Source organism: Nelumbo lutea, chromosome 3, assembly GCF_056320005.1.
Source record: "Nelumbo lutea isolate HS-2025 chromosome 3, American lotus-T2T, whole genome shotgun sequence".
Lineage (NCBI taxonomy): Eukaryota > Viridiplantae > Streptophyta > Magnoliopsida > Proteales > Nelumbonaceae > Nelumbo > Nelumbo lutea.
In genome coordinates this window covers 7,219,752-7,236,958 of record NC_142686.1, presented here as the reverse complement: position 1 = coordinate 7,236,958, position 17,207 = coordinate 7,219,752, and the positions used below count along the sequence as shown (strand labels likewise).

Below are 17,207 nucleotides of genomic sequence, written 5' to 3'. Positions count from 1 at the left end.
CCTTTTGTTTGTCAAAGTCGAATACCTCAAAAAAATTCATTCGCTAGACCCGTTGTACCATTGTCGAGCACACCTTAAATAAATCAATTTTCTTACTTTTTCAACGATCAAATGGAGGTGTTTGGTCATGAAATTTAATGTACTATATGTTTTTTTGGGTATCTTAATATAATTGTAAGGTTTGATTGGTCATATGAAGTTTGGATGATGAATGGTAAGCTCTAATTAATGAGATTTACTGAAATAGAATCTAGGCTTGATGGGGGGTCAAACAAGGGAATTTTGAGGTAGAATTTGGTAGGTGGAATGGATTAGGATGAAAAATCAAGTGGATGGTTCTGATATAAGAAAGATATGGTCGATCTAGGTAATTGTTCAATGCTTTCATAATGAGATCGTGATGTTTTTGCGACTAGTTATAGTAGTTTTGTGTTAGGATTCACTAGTTTATTGTTTCCTAGTGATCTTGAGGTAATGGATATGTTGGATTTGATTTTGGAGGAATTAGAATTTGAATATCACATAGATCAAGGTTGTTGGAAAGGAAGTTGGCATGATGAACAATAAATCTTTGTAGTTGATGTGTTACTAAGTTATATTTTTCCAAGTCTGGGGATGATGCCTAATCGGACGTTGATATTGATTTCAAGGTTTTTATTTATCTCATGGGTTGTCTCAAATGAGGGTATTTCAGGTTTTAAAAAGTCTCAAGTTAATATGATTGTATTTTTAGGTTTTTGGTATCTAAGAAGAGGGTACAAAGAGGTAAGTGAAAGGATCAAACAAAAATTGAGTGTTGACACTTGACACATTGTGACTATTCAACTTGATGTCATTTTGTACATTTCATGGTCTCCGTATATAGGATACCATTTCCCCCAAAGAGAAAGTGTGCCTGTACATTCATTTTGTTATTATATATATATTAAGGTTTTCAAAAGAGAAACAACCATTTCTTTCTCTAGGGGAAGAGAGCCCTATAGAATACATATTGCTTCATTCTTCTTGTGTCAATGTGTCATGATGAAATTGCCAATACGATCCTTCCTACCTAGAAATGTTTATTTTTTTTATTCTCCTTCCTTATTGCCCCTTCACTTTTCCCTACTTAATAAATTTTTATTTGTTTTCTTCTTTTATTTTCCAAAGTCCCTAATTATCATACAATATCTCACCCTTGTACCGTGATATATTATTCTATTTGTCATTGTTCCCAGATATACAAATAGATTATAATTTATGAGATGGGAAAAATCTGAAAATTCCCTTTTATCTTTCAAGATAACACTACCCATCATTAAATATGGCAAATTGACTTGCCCATTATGGAGCTCCGCCCTGCCCCACCTAGGTTGAGGTGGGCTTTTTTGACCACTAGTCGTGGTTTGGGGTGGGTTTTAGGGAAACCCAAAACTTTGGGGACTAAGGATTGGGCGAATATGGTTCTTGTCCACCCAAAACACGTGACATCCATTATGCTAACACACAACATTTGAGTGTATTGAATGACACATGGCATTTAAATGTATTCAATATGTGTGTGCCATGTAGCAACATACATGAATGATATATAGCATTTAGATACATCATATGAGCATATACGGATGCCATGTGACATTTTTATGTATTCAACATTTTGTTGTATCCAAACACTATGTTTTACTTTTAATTTGAAAAGTATGTTTTTGAAAAAAAAATTGTCATACATATTTCACAGCAAAAGTATCAAAATCGAAATGGGAGTGTACTTCGAAATTTTGTACTTTTGGAAGTATAAAACATGAATTTTATCCAAATTATACCTAAGCAAAGCTGATGCAAACCATAAGGGGTGTTTTAGTTATATACAAATTATAGTAGGTGTCTAGTAAATAAGCAAAATTATAAGAGATATCTAAGTAAATGATCCTAAAAACAAACCCAAATCTCAGCTGAGTTGAACAATCAAAGGAAGAGCAGCATGGGAAGGAACAAATAAAAATCAAGGATATTTTTGGAATTAAAAAGTTTGATTATCAACAAATGAGAGGGAGTGGTTAACCATTGATCGCCAATTCTTTTTATCGTGTGCGGAGACGAAGCTAGTCCTTACGGACATTAGGCATTTTGCCTAATCGCTAAGACTGCGTTTGTTTGCAGTGTAAATGCAAAACTACGTGGATGGAATTTAACAACGGTGAGATGCTTGAGTGTAAAAAGTGAACTGACATTATACTCATTTTACACCCTTATGCGTTTGGATGATCGATGTAAACAAAGCGTCACGTTTTTGTATGCGTTTGGAGAATATTCATCAAATGCAAATCTCCACCCTCCCCAACCCACCTCTCAAAAACGAAATGATTCTCAGAACTCAAGTCTGAACTTTGAAGTGGAAAGCATTTCCTCCGCTCTTTGGTTAGAAAAAAGTGGGGAACTTGAGTTCCGACTAGTTCCAACACAGTTTGATCGTCAGCGTTGAAGCTTTGACCAACAAACCTGAGCTCCATAGCAGTTTTAAAAAATGCTTTTCATGTGTAAATTTGTAAAAACTATTGATATTTGTTGGGTCCCATTTCTCTATACTCGGCTCGACTTCTGATACTTGTCTCTCTGAAGATGTTTATTGGGAAAAACAAAACTCAGAAACAGACATCTTCACAAAGTTAAGCTCTCACAAAGCTTATAGTTCTTTTACAAATACTACATCTGATGTTGGTTCTCTGTGATAAAGAAATCAAAGCCACAGACTTGAAAATCAAGAACAAATAATAGAAGAAAGCACAGAACAAAGCCTATAGTTCTTTTACTAGATATTCTTTGTTGGTGGGATCGTGGGTTTCCTAGAAGAAATCATAGACGCTTCGTGCGCCCTCGCAAACCTGAAAATCAAGAACAAAGATTTTCGGTCTTTCTTTCCCCTCATAAACATCTCTCAACCGTATGCACGATGGATAAGATGGAGAAGAGATACATCGACGAAGAGAGAAAGCGAGACACCAACGGAGAGATGCACAATGGAGAAGCAGTGGCGCCGACGAAGAGTTACCACCACGGGAGCGGTTCGAAGATGGGATAAGAGAGACATTATTGATAGTGCTTTTACACCGATGGAGAGACAAACAGATTTTTACATCGATTTTGTCGATACATTTTCCACATCGATTCTCAATGTAAAAATCTATCAAAGAGGTCATTTACATCGATATTCATTGTTATTTGACACTCCACCCAAACAGCCACAAAATCGGACAGGAGTGTAAAACAACAATGAACCGGGATTTACACTACTTCCAAACACAGCCTAACGAACTAACTCACAAAGATTATGAATTATAAAACAAACAAATAAAAAAAAATTCTCATAAGATTATTGATGAGGGCAGATTTGGCCCTCCAGTAAAATTGTGACATGTGGCACCTCGTGACAACTAGGAAAACACCCAACCAACAAACTTACGAAGTTTATGACCCACCTGGGCACCTATCTGGCCGGCCTGGCGCGACCTGCACGCGGCCTGACGCGCGCCTGCGCGAACTGCGCACGGCCTGCGCGAACTGTGCACAGCCTGCACGACCTGGCCGACCTGGACCAGCCTAGTGCATGATCCGGCCAAGGCGCCAACTTGACGACCTGATCTAGACACTGACCTGCCGACTGGCACAAGCGCCAGCTTGACGACCTGATCTAGGCACTGTCCAGCCGACTGACACAGGCGCCGACCTGACGACCTGGCCTAAACACTGACCCGCCGACTGACGCAGGCACCCCTTTGACAACCCGGCCCAGGCGCCGACCTGGCCGCCTGACACAAGTGCCAGCCTGACGAACTCGAGGAGTTCACCACCGTACCCCGGTTCTGATCGGATGTGACGAGTCTTACCGTTTGGAGGCTTTTCACCCACCTAACTCGCGAAAACTCCGGTATATAAAGACCTCACCCCCCAAAGGGGAAGGGGATGGAAAAGAAAGGGAAGTAACCCTGCTCTCTAGCTCTCTCATATTATCTTCAAAGCTCTCTACAATAAGAGTGCTAACTTAAGCATCGGAGAGCCCCCACCGGGAAAGTACCCTCGGGACCTCTGATTCAGTTCTCGCAGGTCCTTCAGCTCCCGCCGCCTACGAAGAGGAGGAAAAGATGCAGTTCTCGGAAGTCCCTCAGCTCCCCCCACCTACAAGGAGGAGGAAGAGATGGAGTTCTCGGAGGTCCCTCAACTCCCGCCACCTACAAAGAGGAGGAAAAGATGGAGTTCTCGGAGGTCCCTTAGCTCCCGCCACCTACAAAGAGGAGGAAAAGATGGAGTTCTCGCAGGTCTCTCAGCTCCCACCACCTACAAAGAGGAGGAAAAGATGAAGTTCTCGCAGGTCCCTCATCTCTCGCAGCCTACAAAGGAAAGAAGACCACCTCATGCTGAGGGCAGTCGGATTGCGCCGCACCAGGGAGCTCCAACATTCTCTAAGGCATCGACCGCCTAGTAGGGAGTTCGCCCCCAGGCAGTTCGCCACCAGGGAGTTAGCCTCCAAGGCAGTTCGCCCCCAGGCAGTTCGCCTCCAAGGCAGTTCGCCCCCAGGCAGTTCGCCACCAGGGAGTTCGCCACCAGGCAGCGCCCCCAGGCAGTTCGCCACCAAGGCAGTTCGCCCCCAGGCAGATCGCCCCCAGGCAGTTCGCCACCAAGGCAGTTCGTCCCCAGGCAGTTCGCCACCAGGGAGTTCGCCACCAGGCAGTTCGCCCCCAGGTAGTTCGCCCCCAGGCAGTTCGCCACCAAGGTAGTTCGCCCCTAGGCAGTTCGCCACCAAGGTAGTTCGCCCCCAGGCAGTTCGTCACCAAGGCAATTCGCCCCCAGGCAGTTCGCCACCAAGGCAGTTCGCCCCCAGGCAGTTCGCCGCCAGGGAGTTCGCCCCCAGGCAGTTCGCCGCCAGGGAGTTCGCCACCAGGCAGTTCGCCCCCAGGCAGTTCGCCCCCAGGCAGTTCGCCACCAAGGCAGTTCGCTCCCAGGCAGTTCGCCACCAGGGAGTTCGCCACTAAGCAGTTCGCCACCAAAGCAGTTCGCCACTAGGCAGTTCGCCACCAAGTAGCTCGTCACTAAGGTACGCCACCACCGGGTCGAATAACGAGGTACTTTGCCAAAAAAATTTACATCACAAAACATTGGTACGTGGCCGAAAACGGTTACATCAATTATAAAAGGGAGCTTCATTGCTATTAGTATTTTCTTCAGCCCAAAGTGTAGTTGTCTTTAATGGGGATATCTTATCTTATAATAGGGAGAACCTCCCTTGCACTAGTACTTTTAAGATCGACCCCTGATTATCATTGCATTTGCATGTATTTTACTTAAATGCATGCGACTCTTCTTCTTAACATATAAACAGTTTTCTCAACCCATTTTTTGACCAAATTGGTTGGACCAATTGGCCTATATTTACTCAAATAAATGTTTTTAAACTGCCATTGACCCGGATGGTAGGACTATTCGGCCTGAGAACCATTCAGGCAACTAGTTCCGCTTCACCCTTAATTTGATTCTTGGCTAAAAAACCGTTGATTTGATTAATAACCCGTTGATGCAGGTGGTCAAATTGTTGATTCGTTCAATGATTTTAGCCGTTTTCTTATTTTAATTTTTTATTGGAACAGGTTGTCTATTTGAATTGAATGGTTGAACCATCAATTGAGAAATCGATGGCAAGAACAGTTCTAGTTCCAAATTGATTTTTAAAACTTGACTCAAACATGTTGATTTGGTCAATGATTTGATGACTTGGCCCAATCAGTTCATTGCACTTACCTATATTTGCACTCTTTTCTCAAAGTGAGCTTTAGGCTGCACTTGTTTGTGGTGTAAAACACCATTAGGTCCATTACCGGTTTGGTTTTGTCAACGCTTATTTGTAGTGTAAAACATTTGCTGGTTTGATTTTGTCAACATTTGGATGGAGTGATTTTTTATATCGTAAATTAATGTAAAACGTCACTTATAACAATAATTTATCGATGTAGTATTACATTGAAAATTGAAATAATATTACATTGATAACCATACTTTTCAATGCTCAATGGTTCAATGATTTCAAATGAATTGGTGTGAAACTCCACCAGTGGACTTTTACATCAATAAAGTTTTACACAATGTTTTAAAAAAATGACCCGCAACCGGAAATGTTTTGGCCACTAGTTTCCGGGTCAATGGTTCGACCCTCTGATTCAAATAGATGACTCATTTTAACAAAAAATTAAAATATAATTAAAATAAAATGGCCAAAACCAGTTGAACAAGTCAATGGTTCAATTGCCTGGGTCAACGGATCGTTGACTGATTCAACAGTTTTTGGCCATAGGCCAGATTTGGGGTAAAACGGAACTAGTTGCTTGGACAATTCCCGGGCCAAACAGTTTGACTATCTAGGTCAATGGCGGTTTGAAAATCATGATTTTATACCAAAAACAAACACAACCTTAAAGATTATGGAAAATTTTCTGTGATATATATTTGATCAGTTTGAATCAGGTAGACACAACGTTGTAAGCATGTTAAATGAGCAATTAGAAATTTTTTTTGATACCTATCCCTTAAAATACCCCCAATACATCCTTAAAAAGATTAATACCAACTTTTGAAAGTTATCAACATATTTATCAAGTGCTCATTTAATGTGTTAAGTTTATTGTACTTATTAGATCCGGTCCCATTGGGATGCATGTGTGAAATGCGTAGCAGGCAATTGGCCCAATGACGTTGAGTGACCAACTCAACCACTAGGTTATCGGGAGAGAAGCATATGCAATTTGTCAAATAAAACAAGTAGTCGTTACATGTATTTTCAACACAATTGGCAGCGGAAAGTGTATGGTCATGAAATTAAGGACCTGTTTGGCACGTCTTTTTGGGAAGATCTTTTTGTAGTTCTGACGTGCAAAAGATGCATTGAGCTTTTGCATAAAGATTTAAGTAGTCCAAAGCACGTTTGGCAGATGCATGTCTTTTCACACGTCTTTCCACGCGAGATTAAAATGAGAAATATGCGAAAAACTTCATCTGAAGCTTTCCAAAATTAGTCTGAAATGGACTTCTTGCATCTTTTTAGCATTCCGTCTTTTGGTGACTAGATCTTTCATGAATGAAACGGGAATAGACCGAAAATCGGTTTTCCTAACTTATAAACAGCTAGAAGATCACGCAAAAAGATGTGCCAAACGGGCTCTAAATCTTTTCGAATGAAAAAGGTAACAATCATGTTTTTGAATTTTGTGTGACCACACAATGGCCGTCAGGTTTCAAATAGGGCGGCTGTCAATGGATTCCTAACGCTTGGTACTCAATTCGATTCCAAATCCGATCATGATGTAGAGGTTAAAATTTGCATCTAATTAATAATCAAATTCGATACGAATTAATAATTTCATCCAGTTTAATTATATAAAATTTATTGTTGGTAAATTTAATATTTTATCTTTATATGCATTTATTATGAATATATAAATTAAAAATAATTGTTTTTTTTAATTATGCGGTCAATTTTAATACAACAAGATGGTTGTGAATTAAATCTCAATCCAATTGAAAATCCAACATGACAAATATGTGTAAAACACTACTAGTGAGCCATGACATATAATATGGCAAAGATTAACAGTATTTTTGTGGGCTACATACTGACTGAAGGCAGCTGAGCTTCTTCCTGTAGCCTGTAGGAGTGATTATTATGACACCTAAATAGACAGAGCTATGACATACAAGATGACAAAGGTGGGTTCCAAAGGCATGAGATGATTATCTTCGCTTCCTTAGGCCTGTAGGAGTGTTACCAAAATGGATCTCACTCAATGGTGCCTCTGGGAAACAATTCCCCTGCAAACCCTCCTACCTTCCTCATGTCTCTTGACATTCATCATCATCTTGCTAGGGTTGGTGCTCATCGTCAAGTATCAATTGTACCCAACAAGAAATCTGAATCTGCCACCGGGACCTTCAAAGCTGCCGATCATAGGCAACTTGCACCAGCTAGGTGAAATGCCCCATCTCTCCCTTTTCCGGCTGTCGCAGAAGTTCGGCCCCATCATTTACCTACAACTGGGTGAGGTCCCAGTCATGGTGGTCTCCTCTGCCAGAACGGCAAAGGAAGTGTTGAAGACCCATGACCTTGCTTTTGCGAGCAGGCCCCAGCTTTTCTCCGCCAAACACCTCTTCTACAATTGCACCAATATCGTCTTCTCCCCCTATGGTGCTTATTGGAGGCACATCAGGAAGATCGCAGTTCTTGAGTTACTCAGTGCCAAGCGAGTTCAATCATATAGCTTCGTCAGAGAAGAGGAGGTTGCCCGTCTAGTCCATCGGATTGCTTCTTCTTCTTCTTCTTACCCAAGCACAACCAATCTCTCCAAGATGCTTGGGTTGTATGCAAACGACGTGGTTTGCCGGGTTGCTCTTGGGAGGGGTTTCTCCCAAGGAGGGGAGTACGATAAGTATGGGTTCCAAAAGATGCTCTTGGAGTATCAGGAGTTGCTTGGGGGATTTAGTCTGGGCGATTTCTTCCCCTCCATGGAATGGATGCACACAATAACTGGCTTGAAATCAAGACTCCGTCGCACCTTTCGACGCTTCGATCAATTCTTCAATGAAGTGATCGAAGACCATCTCAGCAAACATTCCAGCAGCAGGAGAAGAAAAGAGGAGCACAAGGACTTCGTTGACATTCTGCTTGACATGCAGAAGAATTCCGATGACCTCGACACGCCCCTCACCTTGGATAACATCAAAGCCATCATCTTGGTTAGTCTTCTTCTTCTTCTTCTTCTTCTTCTTCTTCTTCTTCTTCTTCCACCACTAATTCAAGTAGTTGCTGTTGATTCTAGGATATGTTTGCTGCGGGAACGGATACGACGTTCATAACACTGGACTGGGGAATGACAGAGCTCGTAATGAACCCAAGAGTGATGGAAAAAGCACAGGCTGAAATAAGAAGTATCGTCGGGGACAGAAGAAGCGTTTCAGAGGATGATCTGCCCCAAATGCACTACTTGAAGGCTGTAATCAAAGAGATATTCCGGTTGCATCCTCCGGTTCCAGTACTAGTCCCGAGAGAATCAATGGAACTCGTAACTATAGATGGGTATGACATCCCCAAGAAAACACGGATCTTCGTCAATGCCTGGGCAGTAGGAAGGGATCCGGAGTCATGGGAGAACCCAGAAGTTTTTGAACCAGAAAGGTTCATGGGAAGCTCCATTGATTTCAAGGGCCAGGATTTCCAATTAATACCGTTTGGAGCTGGGAGAAGAGGCTGCCCCGCTATTACATTTGGCGCAGCAAGCATTGAACTTGCTATGGCTCAACTTCTCCATTCCTTTGATTGGGAACTTCCCCCTGGTATCGAGGCCAAAGATTTGGACATGACCGAGGTTTTTGGTATATCAATGCACCGGATATGTGATCTGATTGTTGTTGCCAAACCGCGCTTTGTCTAATTATCACAAACATCTCTCCCACCCCCATCTCCTATGCCTGTCTGAGTTAAGACTTATTAAAATGTTCTCGTTTTTCCATTGTGCCTCTATAGCTCTATTCTGAATTTCTGATCATCTGAGAGCATGAAGACGTATGTATCTGAACCATATGGCTACGATTCGATTCAAATCTGAGTATTAATAGCATCAGATTCAATTCGTCACTATATCTAATCTAAATCTTTAAAGCCCTAGTTGTAGCTCTGTTAATGCTGGGCCTGGAAGTGGAATCTATTTATGTTGTAATTGGTTGTTTATCCAGCTATTCATGGCATGCTTAACACAATGCATACTTCAGAAAGTCGGATGAAGTCATACCTGCTTGGAAGTGCAACAGTTTTCGTAAATTTAGTGAATGTTCCAAAAATTAGATTGGACAATGAATCACTTATTCACCCAGTTTAGTTTAAATGATTTGACTATGGTTTGAATGGTTCAACCATGATATCAACATAGCACCATAAATATAAATATATAAATAAATACACGAATATGAAAAAAATTGTAAGATAGGAAATAATGAAATTAAGTAAAAAAAAAAGGAAATACTGGTTATAAGTCTGAAGTTAAAACGTTTTTGACCAATGTTTTTCAGAGGAAAGACAACTCAGGCACCGGTGAAGACTGGAACAAAGACACGGGGGATAGAAAATTTAGTGCACTCCATAAAATAACATTTCGGCAGCTAAGTCTTGATTTGCAAAAGAATGTCCACCAAAATTCCATGTGGAAATGCACATCCACTCCTCATAGTTACAAAGAAGAGCACATAATCTGGAACGCGGCAAAATATAGCTAAATAACCAGGAAATTGTACCATAAAAATGGAAGCGTGAAAAAGATATAGAAGAGAGCCAGAGTGGGATCCAGAATAGCATCTTCCACGATTAAACCCCAAATGGACACAAGCTTCCAATTCCAAAATTGGGATTTAAAGAATCTCCAGTGGCTAGAATGTGATCAAGAGATGGAAGGATAAATCATCTCTGAGAAGCTCTGTGCATAGATACCACTAATTCCTACATTAAACTCTCAGTGGGACCTCAGGTCCTGAAGATAACGACCCACTTGTTGAGCCCCAATAAACAAGGCATCCGCAACGATAAAAAGACCAACCTGTGCCAAGAAGGTCAGTTGGAATTAATCTTGTTGAGGGAACAATAAATTCATAAAGGCTTCAGTGAACATGGGTGCCAACAGGAAGTAAATCCTACCAGACGTGCAGAGAAGACTAAGCGATAACCCCAACCTTCCTTGGCAGCTGCAGCTCGTTGTTGATCAGTCCAACTGAAACATCGAGTAAATGTCTATAAATAAACCACTCGAGGGAACCCTCACAAGATGAACAAGATTTTCAGTCGTCAATTTTAACTGACAAATTTTCTGTAGTTGAGAGAATATAAAATACAGGACTACTTTCCAGAAAAAGACAAGACCCCAAGCCTTCACTTGATTCACTGTAAGACTGACTATATTAATAAAGGGATAATAAACAATATCCTACCCGAGTGGTTCTTGACTAGTCATGTTGCATTTATTTTTCCTCCTGGTTTCTCAAACATCATTTTTATAATAAACACAGGTCCTAGGAAATAGAATACTTTTAAGGTCCTAGTAGTTCAATCTTGATCTTGAAAAGTGCAATAAAGAAAGAACATCTGTGAAATCTTATCTGTAGGTTTTAGCAATGTTTCTCGTCTTTTCAGAAAGAATGTGATAGGTCAATTTGGTTTTGATCACACAACCATTCCTGGCAATAGAACCTAGTTGGGATCCATGAATAGTGTCTCTCACTAGTTACCGCCTTGTCTATAAACCATTAGTCAGATGTATCTATGGTCTATAACCTGCAAAAAATCTCAGCACATTTTTTGGAGAAATCATTTAATGAGATAGAGTTACCCAAGGAACTCGGAAACTCCGCCTATTCCAGCAAACTTGAAAGGCTGAGGACCTTCCCTCTCAAGATCCTGTACTCACAAGAATAAGCATTAGTCAAATCAATATGCACACACACACACACACACACACACACACACACACACACACAAACTGACAAACACACATACATATATATATGGTAAAGCACATGTTTTGTTTAAACAAAGGGTTACAATTTGGAGACTGCCTGTTTTTGATGAAAGGGTTATGAAATACAACCCTAATCAATGGTAGAAGTATACTCCTTTTAAAAGAGAGAAGCATCAATATCTAATGACTTTTATTTATTGTATATAAGGGGTTATCTTTCTCTTTTCACTTGGGAAATGGCCAATTTATGCTTTACCTTTCTTCGAAAAAAATGATCAAAGAAAGGTTTAAACAGAATAAGGTAGTTTAACTACATCACAAGCCGAGCAGAAAGGAAAAAAAAATTGAAAGTCCTGCCATTAACATTTCTTACTTCTTCTTCAGCAGCTTCTAGACCTCCTTGAACCCAGAAGAGGTTTCTGTAGCCTGCATTGTAAAGTTGCTCACATGCAGCAAGTGATCTGCAGGATAGTAATTTTTCAATTTGAAGCAAGATAGCACAATAGGAACAACAAATATGTAAACCAGTCTTTATTACTTGGGTACAAAATTATATTAGAAGTTTAGAACCATCTACTATTCTATGAATCTAGAAGGCATCTTCATCATTAAACGATTCCTGCAGTTTAAATAAATGCATTCTAACTAAGGATTAAGTTAACTATCCATTTTCATATACGGCCATCAATTAGTTTCTAACAGTTACAAATATAAATATGATTCTTAATCCTGAGTAAAGTCAAGAATGCATCCTATACCCAGTTCTAAATTTTGCAGTACTAAATACCCCACCAACTTTATTAGAGGTCTTATAATGTGATGGGCTAAAAAAACAGGATGGCAATATTTTTCAAGTAAAACTTTTTTTTTAATTGTTCTTTTTTATATTACCTTTTCCCACCTTAGCATAAAAACCGTCAGATGCTAATAAATTACTAAGAGTACCTGCTTAGTAATTTAAGGTAAACAACAAGTTTCTAGGACTTATTCTACAAGCTACCACCTTGACAAAGAATGCTTCATCTCATGAAAATGATCATAAATTCACTTGATTACCTAGAATCTGAAATGCAACTATATCCAACACTAGAAAATAATAACTGCCAAAACAAGTAATGGGGTAAGACAAGGGTTACCTTAATCCCTTTTGGCATGCAACAATGAGGTCAATATCTTTACAAAACTTCTCCTCAACCTTTGCTAAGAACTGGCTGTTGCAAAATTATATCACAGCAATAATTCCGGTGTAATGCACAAAACAACATAAATAACAATAACTCATACCTGTCATATGATAATGTTGGTACACCACTCCACCAACCCCCTGCAGAAAACATATCATTAACAAAATAATATTTTCCCAGCCATTGTATGAGAAACATAAAAGAAGGATAATATAGCGTGCTGAATATGATACCCATCACAAAATTTGTTATCTTTCTTGAAAGTATGCCAACATCAAATCTGTTGTCAACATCAAATATTGGAATCCAGGCTGACCCTTTAACCCATGCCTGCCGAAACAGAAAAAAAAAACAAAATAACTGTAATATTGACAATGCACATTAAAGAGACAGCTATCCATGCGACAAGTTGGTTTTGTAGTCTACGTATATTACAATTTTTGTATTGCTAACACCCTGAGGTGCCTTATGTTAAGAAACAGAAATAGGGTTCTTGTACAAAACTGAGTTAAAGAGCATTATTTAGTTATGCACACATGTTAATTAGTTTAGACTAACGGTTTGTTTATTATATAGAAGCAGTTTTTAGATTTTGTTCTGCATTAAGAGCTTTTTAATAGATGGTAAAGGGGCTCATAAGAATTCAGTATATATATATATATAAAGAGTAGCACGTTATATTAAGAGGTATGAAGGTTGACCAATAACCAACAATTCACTTCCTCCACCACCACATTTTAGGCCTTTCAACATATTGAATTACATATCAAAACTGTGGAGAAAAGTGGCATATTCACTAAAACAGATGATACCATTATATATACACAGATGTAGTGCAATGAGCATTTACCACTTCAGGACAAGCTAAAGTGTGTAGGGACCACTACAGTGAGTGTAACGTTGTTTGAATTCAAGAACATAACATCAGATATTTAACTTGCTCACCTTTTTATGTTCTGTAGAGGGGCGGACATCAAGGAGAGTTGTGTTAGAAAGTTGAATTGCATAACCAGCCTCCCTTGGTGTCAAGACTTTGACCTTTTCTTCCCTAATCTGCAGCCAATATCAAAATTTGAAACATGGAAGTGCTTATAATGAACTGATGGCACTTCAAGTAATAGATAAATTATATCCTATGGGTACTTGATACTTGGGTAGCATACATGCTAAGTTTACAGATCCAAAGTTGTACAACAACACATTGATATTATGGTGTACATAAGACTTATCACTCTTCCTAAGCAACAAAATATCTGATCAATTTGTTTTTCTTGTAATTAACAGATCAACAGATTTTGTTGGATAAGATATAGATGGAATACAGTAGTAAGAAAAGTTCCTTTTCAGGAGTAAAAACCAAGCCAATGGGCCCACCCCTTCTCAGTTTCTCACTTACACAAACTATGCAGAAATGGTAGAGCTTCAGTACAACTATAAGTCATCTTGATTTGCCCCTGCCCTTGCCAGTGAATCTGCTAAATCATTAGCAGATCATCTAATCCACCTGTACCAAGCTCCTTCTTTGGGCTAAGGATCTGGTCTCCCTAACTGCATGCTGATTTAACCATGGATTTTTTTTTTCCATTTTGCTCCCATACAACCACCACGTAAGTGTCTTCCTCAATTTCCAAATGAAAATAGATCAGACAAAGACTGAGTTGAAGTTCATGAAGAAGTGATGACATCTCTGCTCTAATGGCATCTTTTTCTTTTTGATAGTAAAAAGAAAATTTCATTAAAAAAAGAATATAGTACAGTTGTACAAGAGAAGGTGATAAAGAATCACCCGAAAGAGAAAGTATCCACTCTAATGGCATCATCATCTCCTATAGGCTCTAAATATACTATCTGAACCTAATCAGTGTTGTTTGATCACATCCAAAGGAGGTGACAATGAAGACTGGGAAACAACAACACTAGTCGAAAAGCAAACCACATTGTAGCAGCCCTTTATAATGCCATTAGTTGTGACTTGTGAAGCCTCTAAGACTCTTCCCTTGTTTTGACCAATGTGCCACCCTAACTGTAAGCTAGTCAATCAATGCCTCCGTTTTTCTCTCCTTATTACAGGAAATGCTATTATTCCTCTCTTCTCATGTGGTGCAACATATTGCAGCATATCTACACCGGATATTTTACCTCTGTTTTTGACTGGTGAGAAGAAAGATGGTTTTAATAGCATCTAATTTCCATCTCAGGATGGAGCTTCCGACCTGGTACCAAACAGGGAAAAGAAATACTCTTTGAAGCTGATTATGTCACTCCAAAAGGCCTCTAACATGCAGACATTGAAGTTGAAGAAATCCAACTTCGGGAATAGTTTTACGCTAGTGACTAGAAAAGTAATTGACTCAACCAACAGCGTGGAAATCTTTTAAAAACAAATTGCAGATAAAATAGGTACAAAGCAACTGGAGATTGGCTCCAGAATATTAAAAGTTAATTACCAAAAGCAACCAATCTCTTAACTGAGGATGATGTCAAATACCAGAGCTTCCCATCTCTTTTTGGCTGCAGCCATCTCCTTCATCTGCCTTGCTGAGTCCTCTTCCTCATCCGCTATCATTCGAATTCCTGACTGTTAAATCCAAAGAAAGAGAAGAATAATGTAAAAAAAAAAAGCACATTTCAGGGAAAAAAAGGCGTGCAATCAGGTGACTAAAAGAACTGCAGAAATGGATAAGCCATTGGCAAAGACCGAAAATTTTGGTTACATGATAATGGGTTCTGTAAGTGAGTTTGGTTTCCGGAGAAGATGGTTTTGAAACTTCGAAAAATTCACGCCTTCCCATTGGTTTTATGCTTTGTTTTTTCTGAAACCCATGAGATGAACTCCTCAGAGTATTTAGAGAAGGGAGTCCCAGTACTTCCATAGTTGAGAGAGAGAGAGAGAGAGAGAGAGAGAGACGGCGAGAGGATCGCACCACGGCGAAGAAAGAAATAGAGGTTTTATTATAAGCCCTTTCCAAACATTTTATCCTCTCCTCTCTAACAGAGCTTTGATGAACGGAACAAAAAAACAATCGCTGCTCCACGCGATTGCCCACTCTCAAAGCCACGTTTTCTTTTTCCTATTTTCCTTTTTCTTTTCGCATGCCGTGTCAATAGTCACTCGAAACCCGAACCGGTTACTGGTGTCAAATTAATTAACGAGGCTATCATCAATATCCATTTTCCTGAATCTGGATTTGAATCCGACACCAGATTTGATACGTTTTAATCTAATAAAGTCATTTACTTAGACACCCACTTAGTTACACGTATTTACTAAAACCCATCCTGGAACACACCCATTTTTTTTTAACCGAATCGGTGGTATTAGTTTTTTTATTTCTTTATAAATATATTTATAAATAGATCATTATAAATATAATATAATTATATATTTATATATATAATGAATATATATTTATATATAATATATAGAAAATATGTGATATATATTAAAAATATATAAAATATACATATAAATATATATACCGGTCGGTTCGGTTAACCGTCGGTTGTTTTATAGGTTAATCGAAAATCGAATCGACTTTTCGATTTTTCAAAAATTCCAAACCGAAATCGAACCGATCGATTCGATTAACTGCATTTTATGGTTTGGTTTTCTCAGTTCGATTCAATTTTTCGGTTTTTCATGGACACCCCTACTCCCCAATGTTGATGGTTGCCGGAATCGAAATCACATCTATATCGAGCAAACCAACTAATATATCAAATGAACCACCCCTCAGTTGGTATCAAGAACCATTTCCGTATTCCATTGTTATATGACTCAAGGCATGCTGAAACATGAAGGAGCATTAGTCCAAGGTTTTTATTCTAAAAACAGTCTTAATAATTCTTTTATCAACCTTTTGGAAAAAAAAAAAAGCATTCCCCTATAGGTTTTTATTCCAAAAATAGTCTTAATAATTCTTTTATCAACCTTTTAGAAAAAAAAAAAAAAACATTCCCCTATATTATAACATCGATTGGAAAAGGAGTAGATTACATGTGATATGAGAACGTTTAGGGGTATTTTTTAAATAAAAAACATTGGATCTATGATTTTTCATATTTTTCACTCATTTTAAGAGATCAAATGGCTCACATTAATTGAACTCCTTCGCTGTGTAGTGGGCTGTGGAACCAGTGATAACATTCCACGTCAATGATAAAATACATAGAGCCCATAGTGAAAATGTTGAAAGGCCAATGGCCCCCATGAATTACTGGTGTGGAGAATAATCATTGATCCCACAGCCTGTTGAAAAGTTATTGCATTCAGCCAATGAGCTAATCCTATCTCCAAGTGGTATTTTCAAATGAAAATAAAAAAGGCTCCTCAAAGAGGGTTGAATAAGTAAGTATTTACAAACTATAGGGATTATTTTAGTAAATACAAACTAGAAGGTAGGTTTTAATAAATACTGGTATCTAAGTAAATGACCCTTAGGCTCAGTTTGGAAGGAGTTTAAATGCAAATATGTAGAGTGCAAAACTTTATATTTTGTATTATTTT

At 39.0% G+C, this 17,207-nt stretch overlaps 2 protein-coding genes across 2 annotated transcripts; one reads left to right on the top strand and one right to left on the bottom strand.

The window, feature by feature from the left end:
• Positions 1 to 7,468: 7,468 nt before the first annotated feature.
• LOC148862661 (cytochrome P450 71AP13-like) lies at positions 7,469 to 9,652 on the top strand. The gene is made up of 2 exons (XM_088976304.1): positions 7,469 to 8,751; positions 8,835 to 9,652. The coding sequence occupies exons 1-2, from the start codon at positions 7,792 to 7,794 to the stop codon at positions 9,444 to 9,446; spliced, it is 1,572 nt and encodes a 523-aa protein (XP_088832430.1). The 5' UTR covers positions 7,469 to 7,791; the 3' UTR covers positions 9,447 to 9,652.
• A 478-nt stretch (positions 9,653 to 10,130) lies between these two features.
• On the bottom strand, positions 10,131 to 15,767 carry LOC148862660 (Rhodanese/Cell cycle control phosphatase superfamily protein). The gene is made up of 10 exons (XM_088976305.1): positions 15,415 to 15,767; positions 15,189 to 15,278; positions 13,646 to 13,753; positions 12,934 to 13,030; positions 12,801 to 12,840; positions 12,653 to 12,727; positions 11,890 to 11,977; positions 11,388 to 11,455; positions 10,700 to 10,772; positions 10,131 to 10,601 (listed from the first exon to the last, which is right to left on the bottom strand). Exons 1-10 carry the CDS (start codon positions 15,571 to 15,573, stop codon positions 10,518 to 10,520), a joined length of 882 nt encoding a protein of 293 aa, XP_088832431.1. The 5' UTR covers positions 15,574 to 15,767; the 3' UTR covers positions 10,131 to 10,517.
• Between the last annotated feature and the right edge of the window lie 1,440 nt (positions 15,768 to 17,207).